Source organism: Cydia amplana, chromosome 4 (genome assembly GCF_948474715.1).
Source record: "Cydia amplana chromosome 4, ilCydAmpl1.1, whole genome shotgun sequence".
Classification (NCBI taxonomy): Eukaryota; Metazoa; Arthropoda; class Insecta; order Lepidoptera; family Tortricidae; genus Cydia; species Cydia amplana.
The window spans coordinates 13,733,537-13,747,974 of NC_086072.1; the positions used below are offsets into that span (position 1 = coordinate 13,733,537).

General features: G+C 39.0%; 1 protein-coding gene across 1 annotated transcript; it reads left to right on the plus strand.

The window, feature by feature from the left end:
* The first annotated feature begins 4,845 nt into the window (after nucleotides 1-4,845).
* Nucleotides 4,846-6,353, plus strand: LOC134647643 (uncharacterized). The gene is made up of 2 exons (XM_063501998.1): nucleotides 4,846-5,331; nucleotides 5,419-6,353. The coding sequence occupies exons 1-2, from the start codon at nucleotides 5,205-5,207 to the stop codon at nucleotides 6,351-6,353; spliced, it is 1,062 nt and encodes a 353-aa protein (XP_063358068.1). The 5' UTR covers nucleotides 4,846-5,204.
* The last annotated feature ends 8,085 nt before the right edge of the window (nucleotides 6,354-14,438 follow it).

The window sequence follows — 14,438 nt, forward strand, 5'->3', positions numbered from 1 at the left end:
GCCGCACTGGCATTGCACACCAGCCAACTGATCCTCCACTCTCGCGCACCACTTTATAAACTCGCACTCGGAAACCGCATGCAGGTGCTTTGAATATCGAAGACGCGATGCACCGCGCGAACCGACCGGACCGTTGTTGCCGCGCGATTAGAGCGCGTACACTTATGCGGCGCCAGCTACCGAATAACCATCGAGCCCCTACACCTTTCGCACCTCCGAGAGAGAAAGTCGGTAGGAAAGTGCAGATTTTGGCTGTCATGACACAGCCCACGCGCGTCCCTCCGGAACATTGACGACACTCATCCATCACCCCGGCTCCGAAGCCCACTACAAATATACGGCTCGGTTGCTAGACGAACATGCAAATGAATCCGTTACCCTCTGCTCTGACTCAGTCGCTGACCTCGTATTTTAATTGGAACACTTCATATGTAGCCCTCCTGTCATCCAAAGCCTCGTACAACCCTACTATAAAATAATAGGCATAAATCATAAAAAAAGTTTTAAAAAGAATTCGAAAATTAAAAAGTGTTGGCGCGCGTTAGCAATCATTTAAGAATTAACATGCGCCGACAAATCGTCAGTATTATTGACAGAGAGCGATAACAAGTAAGGTCAACTTGACCTCTTTACGCAGCAAAGGTGATAAGCAGTAATGCAAACGATTGCGGTTTTTTTTTCTAATTTAATTCTACGTAGGTACCGCGTACGGGTTGAATGGACTGGGGGTTAATTTTATTTCCTTGCAGTGTGTAATAACAAAAATCCTACCCTCTTGTCGTTTTACCTTGTTTACGATGTTATCAATTCAATGTTATCATCAAATTGTCAGTAATATAAACTGATGGTTTATTAATCTTGCCTTAAGGTAACAATTGGAGTTGTTATGTATGTTAAGACTTACTTCAAATATGTACATACCTACTACGACAAATAATAATATATGCTAGGTAGGTAACCTACCTATATTATACCTATTATAAAAAAAATTATTCACCCAAAATATATGTTTGCAAATTGCCATCTTACAAATAGACTAAATGATCAAATAAAACATTAAAATAAAAATAAAAACATTAACATTAAAAATAAATTATCATGAACGAAAAGTATTATTTTATGTTAGCCGGCTATTGTCCCCGGGGCACATTCCAAAAAGTTGTTTTGAGCAAAAAACTATGAGTAAGCCCGTGACTAAGCCAATTCCGCTCTTTCAATGCTGATGGGCTTCCGTGGCTCCGCGGAGAATTAAGGGTAGGTAGCTGGCGAATAGATTGTAGACATTTATCATGTTGAGGACTGTTAACAGCTAGCTTATGGTGCTCAGAATATAATCATAAATACAAAAGGTCCTAACCACCTAAATTTAAGTTCATGGTTTCAGTGTTAAAATGTATGACTGGATCATTAGGATCATGTTTGTTCTTAAAATTTGCGAGATAGCGTAGTAATTACCCTATTTAAATTTTCTGGATCAGTCCGGGCTATATACGTAGTTTTGGTTTTAACCCCTCAACTCCCAAAAGCTACCATGAAGTTTTAAATTTACTGACACGAAATTGCGTTCGTGAGAAGCGAGGGGTAAAAGGCAAAATAACTACCGTAAAATGGGGTGAGTAGGGTTCGCGGGGAAAGTTGGGTTATGAATGGGGAGAGAAGGGATGAAAGGGGGGTGAGATGGAATTTTAAGGCTACTGCTACAAAAATAATGTATTCCAATTTAAAATGGAGCTATAGTAATACTCATAAAAAAAAATCGATCCAACAATCTTCCAAAATCACCTTTGTATGAAATTCCATCTCACCCCAATTACGAGGGACTACGGGGTGAGGTGGGATTTCCTGTTTATCGTCAAAGTTATGAAATGGACCTACCCAAAATAAAATAAAAACTAAAATACAAACGTCCGGAACACTTATTATATACACCATTCAGTTTGCATATGTAAAAATAAAATGTTATCGAGGTTTGATTTGAATGTCAGTTTTGCCCCTACTCACCCCATTTTACGGTACACGATAATTTTTTTTTTTTTTTTATGTTTAATTCAGATAACAAGATCCATACATTACAAATTAAATTAAACTAAAACTATTTCTTAAATAACTAAATTAGCCTAACAGCCTAACAGCATAATCTTGATAGAGAGATGAATTTGAAAATAATGTAAGAAGTACTGGAAACAGGCAGAATTCCGAAAGGAACATTTAATACTAATTTAATGAAAATGATCAGTGCGTCGCGCTCGCACCCTTGTGCAAATTAAAGAAAACGAGAACATTGAATTTATGTGACATTTTCTAAGAAATAAAATATGACTGATTTCAATATGAGTGCGATCAGTTAATTACTTACATATAAGGTGTCAGTGCGTGTGTAAGTTATAGATTAGTATATGTTATGTAAGCATGCCACATTGACATTGAATTTCAATTAAATAAAAACGCGCCATCGCTAATTAATCCGCTGTTTAACCCGCACAATAACCATTCCTCAACTCGCATAACTCTAAACCGATATCGATATTTATCGGTTCTTTATATGAAAACAGACAACACGTCCAGTTGCCCGCATATTCTTTATCAAGCCAAGGGCTTTGTGACTCATTCCGAGAATACAAAACAAGTTACCTACAAGAATAAGCAGGCGCGTTAGCCTGCTGGGGGAGCTATTCAGAATATTTTCGGCGCTCAGGTCTGGACAGACATTATTGTATGGAAAGTCCGTAAGGTTTGTTAGCGCACTAATTACGGTTCGGACCGTTTGTGAGCCGGGAAATTGAATAACGGTGAAAACCCTTTGTCATGACTGCCAGGTTTCAGTTTCGATGACTAATAAAAGACGGTTACCTCAATAAACTTAACAATACATATGCCGAATTGATGTTAAATTCCTCATTCCACTGTACGAAGTCTGACATAGGTACTACAGTCTATAAATATATGTATAGGTACTCCCCATGTATGTACCTATGTTGAAATATGGTCTACTCTTTAAATCTTTGGCTATGTGAGAAGGGGGGACTAAAAGCGCCTACAGTGCACGCCTTCGCAAAATTGCAAACATTTGTGGGGCCAGTGTGTTGAAACTGTCACATAACTGATGTAGAATATCAGAACATTCGAAAAAAGCGTAACCATCAAACAATGCCTTAATTAGTATACCTATTCTATTATACTTTGCCCCTAACAAAGTTATTGTTTAACTCCTCGAGGAAGCGAAAGATTCCAAATTTGAAATACGAGCGTAGCGAGGAGTTCGAAAAGTGGAATCTTGAGTGTTGTGAGGGTTTCAAGGCACGAGTGTTAAACAATCTTTGCTACTGAGAGTACTGAGTGAAACACAAACTTTTCGCCACACCAACGCGAAGAAAACACTATAGGTAACTGTAAAACGTTACAATGCAAATCCAACTGAACCCCATTCAATTCAATATTTATCATTCAAAATTATCACTTAAATTTAAATCCACCAGCCAACACGGGAAGACTATTCAAAATTTGCATCAAATTGCTTTGCCACTTTTCTGGATAAAATGCATCTCTCTCATCAGTTTAAGAAGAACAAAGAGAGCCTTTGCGAACTAGTGTGGTTGCAAATTATTATTGGTTATTAGTTAGTGATGAGATTCCAAAATAGAACACCAAGGGAAGCGAGTGGTTCGAAAAATGGAATCTTGAGCGTTGCGAAGGTTTCAAAGCACGAGGGTTAAACAAAATTTGCCCCCGTGTGAAACACAACAATTTTCACCACACGAACCCGAACGTCATTAAATATTTATTATTCAAAATCATCATTTAAAAGTCAACTCTGACATAAGGATACAACTCAAAATTTGCATCTGATTACTTTGCCCCACATGTGGATAAAATAATCTTTCTTATCAGTTTTTGAACAATCAAGAGAGCCTGATGTGGTGAAAATTAAATTATTGGCGTCGCAGATTCTTGTCACAATTTAATGATACAGTGTTTGTTGAAACAAACCGTAAGCTGATGATTAGGTACCTATATACAAGGTGTCCCAAGAAGTAGTGATATACTGAAGCTGGGAGGTAGAGGACCTAGAGGGCTATCTGAATCACCCCCATGTATGTTCCACGATTTTTCGTATTTTCGGAGTTATAATTTTTTTTAATTTTTCACCTATCGCCGAGTACGATGAGATTTTTATTTATGGTGACGTGAATTATTGCGGTAGATGCTTGATTTTTTTTGTGTGCTAAGCTGATAGATAGGCCAATTCAGTATGGTAACATTTACTATCGTTAGATCTTTGAATGGAATTAAAATAAAATTTAATGCCAAGAAAGATAAAATTACCCAGTATGTTCACAACTTCAAGGGCGCTTAAAAACATAAAACATACTGGGTAATTTTATCTTTCTTGGCATTAAATTTTTTTTTAATTCCATTCAAAAATCTAACGATAGTAAATGTTACCATACTGAATTGGCCTATCTATCAGCTTAGCACACAAAAAAAAGCAAGCATCTACCGCAATAATTCACGTCACCATAAATAAAAATCTCATCGTACTCGGCGATAGGTGAAAAATTAAAAAAAATCATAACTCCGAAAATACGAAAAATCGCGGAACATACATGGGGGTGATTCAGATAGCCCTCTAGGTCCTCTACCTCCCAGCTTCAGTATATCACTACTTCTTGGGACACCTTGTATATATAACATAACATATTATTGATAACTATGTAGAGTCCTCTTTTGTAGATGAGATATGAGATTTGCAGAGTACCTAAATTATAATTACAACAAAATGGTCAGCAGTAGGTAAGTAAGTAACCTACCTAAGTATATAGTACAATACTGACGCTGACAGTCCATTCCGCGATCGCCACCATTGAATAGTAATGAGCAGAAACAGCTATAGTGCTTCCTTCATTTTATTAACTACAGGGCATCGACGTTATTCGCATTCGCACATTCACGCCTGAGCCCGCAGTGCGTAAATACACGCCATCGACTTACTTACTAAACAGCTAAATGTGTCCGTTAAATTCAAAAGTGAAATTAAAAAGTGTAACTTATGTACAGTCGCAGGAGAGCGCTCTCTCGCATACACATGTGCGGTGATTCACTACTGAAAAAAAAACATACCGAGGGACGGCGGAGAACGCGAGGCGAGTGACGCAGTGCCTGCGAGTCATTGATCCCGACTCGCTCCCGGAGTGTCGACGCGCGCCATGGCCGAGCCCTCGCGCGCGCTCCTCCCGCCGCTCGCGCTGGCGGCCGGGCTGGCGTGCTGCGCCGGCGCCGCTGCCCTCGCCAACTGCGCCCTCCTCTCGGCACTCCTCGCCCGCTCCATAAACGGTAGGTACATTTATAATCCTTCAAAACAAGATTACCGTTATTTATTACTCAGTCTTAAACCCAAACTAATTGTCACCTCTTTTTTAGGTCTCTCCGCAATTATAATACAGTTAGCTGTTGCGGACCTCCTCCTTCTCGTTACCACAATTGGGCCAGAAATGTGGTCCTACAACTGCAGGTCATGGATTTTTGGGAACGGCGGTTGTGTTGCATACCAAGGACTCAGCGTGTTTGCGTCGACGGCGTCCTTGTATTTAGTTACCACAATAGCTTTACATGCTATTGCTACGGTTAATCTAGAAGTAAAAGCGGCAAGGTGGAAAGCTAAGAGAAGCACTCAAGAGGAAGAAGAAGAAATAAGATCATCTCGGCACAGTCTAGTAGCAGCCAGCAGCGACTCATCGACGCCACCTCGTACGATGAACGTGGACTACCGCCGGCTTACTGACACCAACATTTTAGTTACCCGGCCAATTATGTTTGTCTGGATAATGTCTGCATCCTTAAGTGTACCCGAGTTCACGCTGGCCACAGCAGTCCATTTAGAAAATGACACAGTCGTATGCACTTTAATCGATTCCAATCACAGATTCTACATGCATTCATTGATTGCGCTGTTCAATCTCTTCCTACCCATCTTTATTATGACTTTGGCGTTTGCATTAATTGTAGTGCAGTTAAAAACGCGAAGAACGCTCAGTGAAATTAGTGAAGAAGTGGTATCTGCGTTAAAATTGTCTCTGTGCTTAATCATAGTGTATGTCGTGTTGTGTGCGCCGCGATCAATTGTAAACGCGTATTCGGTATATTCTGTCGCGGAAGATATGTACGACTCAGAATCTCTGATAGAGACAGTTAAGCATTCCCTGCCTAGTGATACGATGACTGCTGTAAATCTAGGGTTTAGTGCGACTTACTTACTTGCGCTAATCTTACGACCTGTTTTGTGTATAATATTGCTGCCATGTTTGAAACAAAAGTTTACATTTACATGTCGAACAAGTGATGAAGAAAATGTTTAATACTTTTGCGTATATATAAGTAGGTACATAATGAGTCTCTAAGACTGAATTTCTCGGTGTGTTCTGTCTTTGCCTGGAGCAAATCAGGACATTATTTTATTATCGTTATCATACCAATGACGTTTGACGAATATACTTTGTGAAGAATGGTGTAGGTACCTAATTGTGAATTATTCTGCATTTTTAGATAGGTATATACACTCAACAGCAATAGTTGCTAATAGCTAATAGTTCAAAATGATCTTGAAGCGACTTTATTGTTAAGAGAATAAGAGCGCGTCAAGGTAATTTTCAACACCTCGCCCGGTTAGCAACTTCTGCTGCTGACTGTACATATAAGTGTTTAAACTGACACTTTCCTTTCAGGAACGAAAGACAAAATAGCTCCAATATAATACGTGAATGCCATATAATAAGACCAAATAAAGACTGATGAATTCAATCAAGTACATAGTTTCTTAATGTCGTTAATTTGATTCGTATATTATAAGCAAGGTGTGTACCATTCAATTTAGTACCATATATATGTACCTATAGTTTAAGTTTAAGTAACTTACCTACTTATTGTATCGCCTGAACCTAAAATGGTGAAGGTACGGGAAATGCAAACAAGTTGTTTTGTCACTCGCCTTGATAACGCATTCCTTCACCAAAGTAAACACAGCTTGATCCTATAGTTACAAAATCCTACGAACGAAACATTCTACTCACGCGTGGGCTTCAGATTGGACGTAGGTACCTATCTATTTTATAAATTGACGTTTACTTAGAGTAGTAACTTAATTAGTTACCTATAAATACCTAAAATATTAAGTAAATTAATCAATTTGGCGTCATTGTCTTACTTAGAATCTGACTTGTATGTATAGGTATATTCTTCTCCTGAGCAGCACAAGCATAACTTTAGGAAAAGTAACCAGGACGCTATTAAGCACGAAGAATTTCACTTAACACTTTATTTCGTACAGTGACCAAAATCGTAAATTGCTTCCTGCTCGTAGTAAACAAAGAAAATAGTTGTTTGCTTGACAAAGAAGCGAAGTTTTTGTTTACCCCTCGTTCTAAATATGAGACATGAGACCCGAGCAAGCAAACGATTCCTTTGAATCTTTGTTTTCTGGCAGCAACATTTGTTTACTTCTCGTACCCTGAACCACTCACAATGCTCAAGATACATATCACGACTTATTCACGAGTCTCATTCAAACTAAACCACAACTTTGCTGCCTTATTTAAAAAACAGGCCTGGGTTCCGTACATTTTTTTTTTATTTTACTTTTATTTATTACAATTTTACAGTTTTCTGACTTTTCCCTGTATACGAGGGGCGTTCAAAATATTCTCGGTATTGATATCTTACGACCTCTTCTAAAATTTCTTTCGTTACTGGCCGCTAAGGTTTATTCATTGACATTAAAAAAAAGTATAATTCGAACCGAGATAGTCTTTTGTTTTTCTGCAATTGCTGAACAAACATGAACATCCTGTGCGAATTGACAATGTTAACTAAATTAGAACATCGATGCGTGATAAAATTCTTGACAAAACAGGGTAAAAATCAAAAAACCATAAAAGAGGAAATGGATTGTGTTTACCGTGAGTCTGCTCCTTCTTTATCTACCATTCAAAAGTGGTCAAGCGAGTTTAAACGCGGAAGGGAGAGTATTGAAGATGACCCTAGACCTGGCCGGCCTGTAGTAGCTACTTCACAAGAAAATATTGATAAAGTGGAAAAACTTATATTGGAAGATGGTCGAGTGAAGGTAAAATCTATAGCACAAGTAACCAATCTCTCTATTGGTACCGTACATGATATTATACATGACCATCTTAATATGTCAAAAGTAAGTGCAAGATGGGTTCCGCGAATGCTGACTCGGCTTCAAAAAGACATGCGTGTAGCTTGTTGTTCCGATTTTATTGACCTGTGCGGTGAAAATCCTGATGAGGTGCTGCAAAGAATAGTTACTGGAGATGAAACCTGGGTTCATCATTATGACCCAGAGAGTAAACAAGAGTCCATGCAGTGGCACATTAAGGGTTCAGCTCATCCCAAGAAGTTGAAGGTCATCCCTTCAGCTGGCAAGGTCATGGCCACGATATTTTGGGATTGTGAAGGAGTATTACTAATCGATTATAAAGAAAAAGGTGTAAATATCACAGGACAGTACTACGCTAACATTCTACGTCAATTAAAGGATGTAATTAAAGAAAAGAGGCGAGGAAAGTTAACCAAAGGTATTCTGCTTCTGCATGACAACGCCCCCGTCCATACTGCTCATATTGCCAAGGCAGCTATTGTTGAACGTGGGTTTAAAACTGTTACTCACCCACCGTATAGTCCGGACTTAGCCCCCAGCGACTTCTTTTTGCTCCCCAATCTTAAAAAGGATCTGCGTGGAAATAAATTTTCTGACGATGAAGCATTGAAGGCGGCAGTGGAGGAGCATTTTTACACGAAAGATAAAAAATATTTTTACGAGGGATTAAAAAAAATAATTGATCGATCTTTTAAGTGTATGAACATAGGGGGGGAGTATATTGAAAAATAAAAATATCAAACTTTTCGTACTTGTTTGTTTTCATTCTCATACCGAGAATATTTTGAATACCCCTCGTAAGTGTAAGACAAAATTACTTGCCAATTAAATTTCATAGTTTTAGTTCAACCGTTCAACGGGAAGTATACTATCAATTTCGATTCCCTTGATGAGGTTGTCGAAATATACCTACGTTTTACACGGCCGAATATTTTTTCACGTTGACTTAGAAGTTTGTCACAGCTTCAAGGGTCTCAAAGGGAGACAAAATTTATAGGACTCCCCGCTGACCCTGAACTACTATGAAATTTGGCAAGTAATACCTATCGTCATTAGGTACACGAAAATATGTAACTTAAAATATGTAAAAAATAATACCATACCTATAATATTACATACATACTTGTAATACCATGGTTGGCATTCAATAAATGAAATGAAATGAAAATAAGTTTAATTTTATTCATGGTTGTAAAATAATAAAGTGAACATAATTATATATATCCACGTCTTATTCCTGGCTCTGGGGCGTGTAGTATAAATAGAACTCGGGTCGGTCGAGTACTTAGTTGAAGTATAGTGTGAAAGTGGAGTAAAATTGCACTGCAATATAATTATAGGTCTCTGGGGCCTACGAACACACGCGATAGTATCAAAATTAGGCGCTTTCCAATAATTTATATACTTAATTATAAAATATTTCTATACCAACGGGTGTATTTTTTAATGGGGCCTGACCTGAGGACAGCTACCAGATCCCGCGTGCTGCCGCGGATTTTTCGTATTTTCCAGTGCTCTAATTATTAATTGTGATGTTTTCATACAGCTGTGTTATCATCCTAAGGCTTAATTGCGTAAAAAATAGCATGTGAATTAATTCAACTTTTTTAGGGTTCCGTAGCCAAATGGCAGTCTGTCCGTCCGTATGTCACAGCCACTTTTTTCCGAAACTATAAGAAGTATACTGTTGAAACTTGGTAAGTAGATGTATTCTGTGAACCGCATTAAGATTTTCACACAAAAATAGAAAAAAAAACAATAAATTTTGGGGTTCCCCATACTTAGAAATTAAACTCAATTTTTTTTTCATCAAACCCATACGAGGGGCGTTCAAAATATTCTCGGTATTGATATCTTACGACCTCTTCTAAAATTTCTTTCGTTACTGGCCGCTAAGGTTTATTCATTGACATTAAAAAAAAGTATAATTCGAACCGAGATAGTCTTTTGTTTTTCTGCAATTGCTGAACAAACATGAACATCCTGTGCGAATTGACAATGTTAACTAAATTAGAACATCGATGCGTGATAAAATTCTTGACAAAACAGGGTAAAAATCAAAAAACCATAAAAGAGGAAATGGATTGTGTTTACCGTGAGTCTGCTCCTTCTTTATCTACCATTCAAAAGTGGTCAAGCGAGTTTAAACGCGGAAGGGAGAGTATTGAAGATGACCCTAGACCTGGCCGGCCTGTAGTAGCTACTTCACAAGAAAATATTGATAAAGTGGAAAAACTTATATTGGAAGATGGTCGAGTGAAGGTAAAATCTATAGCACAAGTAACCAATCTCTCTATTGGTACCGTACATGATATTATACATGACCATCTTAATATGTCAAAAGTAAGTGCAAGATGGGTTCCGCGAATGCTGACTCGGCTTCAAAAAGACATGCGTGTAGCTTGTTGTTCCGATTTTATTGACCTGTGCGGTGAAAATCCTGATGAGGTGCTGCAAAGAATAGTTACTGGAGATGAAACCTGGGTTCATCATTATGACCCAGAGAGTAAACAAGAGTCCATGCAGTGGCACATTAAGGGTTCAGCTCATCCCAAGAAGTTCAAGGTCATCCCTTCAGCTGGCAAGGTCATGGCCACGATATTTTGGGATTGTGAAGGAGTATTACTAATCGATTATAAAGAAAAAGGTGTAAATATCACAGGACAGTACTACGCTAACATTCTACGTCAATTAAAGGATGTAATTAAAGAAAAGAGGCGAGGAAAGTTAACCAAAGGTATTCTGCTTCTGCATGACAACGCCCCCGTCCATACTGCTCATATTGCCAAGGCAGCTATTGTTGAATGTGGGTTTAAAACTGTTACTCACCCACCGTATAGTCCGGACTTAGCCCCCAGCGACTTCTTTTTGCTCCCCAATCTTAAAAAGGATCTGCGTGGAAATAAATTTTCTGACGATGAAGCATTGAAGGCGGCAGTGGAGGAGCATTTTTACACGAAAGATAAAAAATATTTTTACGAGGGATTAAAAAAAATAATTGATCGATCTTTTAAGTGTATGAACATAGGGGGGGAGTATATTGAAAAATAAAAATATCAAACTTTTCGTACTTGTTTGTTTTCATTCTCATACCGAGAATATTTTGAATACCCCTCGTACGTGTGGGGTATTTATGGATAAGTCTTCAAAAATGATATTGAGGTTTCTAATAAAAAAAAATCTAAACTGAATAGTTTGCGCGAGAGACACTTCCAAAGTGCTAAAATGTCCCCCCCCCCCCCCCCCTGTAACTTCTAAAATAAGAGATGATACAACTAAAAAATATATATGATGTTCATTACTATGCAAACTTCCACCGAAAATTGGTTTGAACGAGATCTAGTAAGTAGTTTATTTTAATACGTCATAAATCCACTAAATATGGAACCCTTCATGGGCGAGTCCGACTCGCACTTGGCCGCTTTTTCTTACTAGGCTTTTTAGTGCCCGTAACCTAAGTTGAAGCAAGTTGGCCTCTATTATAAGATGCTTTTGATTGCATAGAATTGGGATGGATTGGCAACAAATCTGCTTTTCACCACACCAACTGTTAAGGCTCTCTTGATTGTAAGTTGCATTTTATTCACATGTGAGGCAAAGTCGTCAAATGCTAATATTGAGTTGTTTTCTTATGTATGCTGGTAGAATTAACTTTAAAATTATGATTTTCAATGATAAATAATTAATAACATTCATTTGCATTTGATTTTGTTTGATATCTTATAGTTAATATTTTATTCGGGTTGGTGTGGTGAAAATTTTTGTGTTTCACTCGGGGGCAACTTTTATTTAAGAGCCAACAGGAGCTAAGATTTAAATATTTGAGGTAAATATACCCGTCTCGCTAACGGAAGCGGCTCCTAAAACTAGTGCGATAAGGACAAGGCGAAAAATCCTGCGTAAAAATCTCAAAAATCGAGGTTTCGTACTCGACTGTTTCCTCCTCCAAAACTTAACCAATCGTAACCAAATTTGGAAATCTAAATGATTATGACATTATCTGTGTCGGACCGTTTTAATTTTTTGACTAATTGATATCAATTTTGAATAGCACGCCTCTCATTGCGGCATAGTCAATTAGGCCATTTTGGCCATTTTTGAAGGGCTCTAGCTTCTTAAAAAACAAAAATATCAAAAAAAGCAAAACGGTCCGACACAGATATTGACAATATTAATCTGTGTTGAAAAAATCATTGCTCTAGCTTCAAAACCCACGGAGGAAACAGTCGAGTACGTTTATATGGAGAAATGACCACTCCTGTTGGCTCTTAATCCTCGTGCTTTGAAACCCTCAAGGTTTTGGAATCTTTCGCTTGCTCGGGTATCAATCTTAGCACGGGCGGTTAAAAAACAACTTTGCCCCCTTGTAAAACAAATAACTATTATTTTTTTTATTTAACTGGTAATGTTGTCGCTGACTGTAATTTTTTTTTAAACATGTAAATGTCAATCGCCCTTAGTGTAAGGCCTGAGTGGACACTCGAGTTGGGCGTGAAGCGGGGCGGGGCGTGCGGCGTGCATGTTAAACAAATGCAAGCGTATAGGAGCGGCCTTAGTGCACGCAGCTCAAATTACTTGCGAGCCCGACGCCACGCTGCACGCCCCGCCAAATGCTCCGCTTCGAGCGTCCACTCACTTAATTTAAAAGTTAGGGAGGGTCTTCTAATCTAAGACCATTTTACGCGTAGCAGATGTCTATGTCTATGGATCAGAGGGCCTACCGCAAACCACGTTCGACGTGTTGCCTCCTTCTCTCACACTTACGTACGAATTCTCAAGTGCGACGGAGAAGCAACACGTCGCACGTGATTCGCGGTAGGCCTTCTGGTAGCTGACCTCGGTGCTGCCCCATGATTCGGTTGTGTTCTAATGTATGGGGAAGACAAACAAATTATAGCCAGCCTTTTATGAATGTAGTATGATACCTTTAGATATGGTGCTTTACGCACACTAGCGTCCCAACCCCTCTCCCTGCCGCAACCCCCCCTTTTAGTATGAAATATGTCCCGGTTGACAGTTTATTTTTATTTTTGGGGGGACATTCATAAAAGGCTGGCTATAATTTGTTTTTCAAAAAACACAATTTAACCGAATCACCATTTGAAAAATCCAACTTGTGTAGCTTCTGTTTGACACCGTAGTCCGCAAGGGACTGCAACGGCGGATCTCTTCATCATCATCATATCAGCAGAAGTTGAAAGACTACCACTGCTGTGGACTGCTGTGGACATAGGCCTCGCCACAAAAAGCGGTCATGCGCTGCCCATGAGCGCAGTCGTTGCCATCGGCTCCATACGATCTTAACCAGATCGCCGCACCGTCTATCTCTGTCTGTAACATAGAGAAAAAAATACATAGAGTGCTCACTCCATACATCCGTTTTAGTACCAAAAAGACTATTAGCATCTAGCATCGAGTAGCGGAACTATCAGTACTGCTACTTGACAATAGATGTCGCCACCGACCGGAAAGTCTTATGCTGTTGAGATAAGACTTTCCGGTCGGTGCTACATCTATTGTCAAGTAGCAGTACTGATAGTTCCGCTACTCGATGCTAGATGTAGACACTGAAATTAATAGTCTGAACTGATGTATGGAGTGAGCACTCTATGCATTTTTTTCTCTATGGTCTGTAAGTATATGTATAATCATTTTGGAAAAGGGCTGATACTTTTCAAACTGCTCGATCGATTTCTTACAAAAATAGCTAACAACCACCACAACGAAACTCGCTCACGTAAAACCCGCATCGAAATCGGTCCATCCGGTTGGACAGCTACACCACACCACAGAAAGATATTGGCGTCAAACACATAACACCCCTCTTTTTGCGTCGGGAGTTAATTAAAGCAACTCCCAAAAGTTGTCATAGATGGCGCCAGCATAGGTTTCCCCTGTATTTATATTCTATTCTATGGGACTTGGCACTTTTCGTAGAATTGACAGGGAAACCTATGCTGGCGCCATCTATAAAACACTTCGACCGGCCAACTTCATAACTTTGTTTATAGATGGCGCTGCGTGCTGATTTTAGCTCTTTCTCTTTCTTTATGATTTCGTTATTACTTAATGATCAGCGATTGATTGGGTAGGAATCTTATGGCTAGGAAAGTACGAGCTACATACCATATCCATTCAGAACTCTTAGGTCACTGTAATATACCGACTCGACTGCGTACAGAATCCTGCCGAGCTAGGACATGATTGGCGCGACAGTATCTCGCCCGCGTGATAGACTACCAGTCCCTCTTTAATACAATTAGAA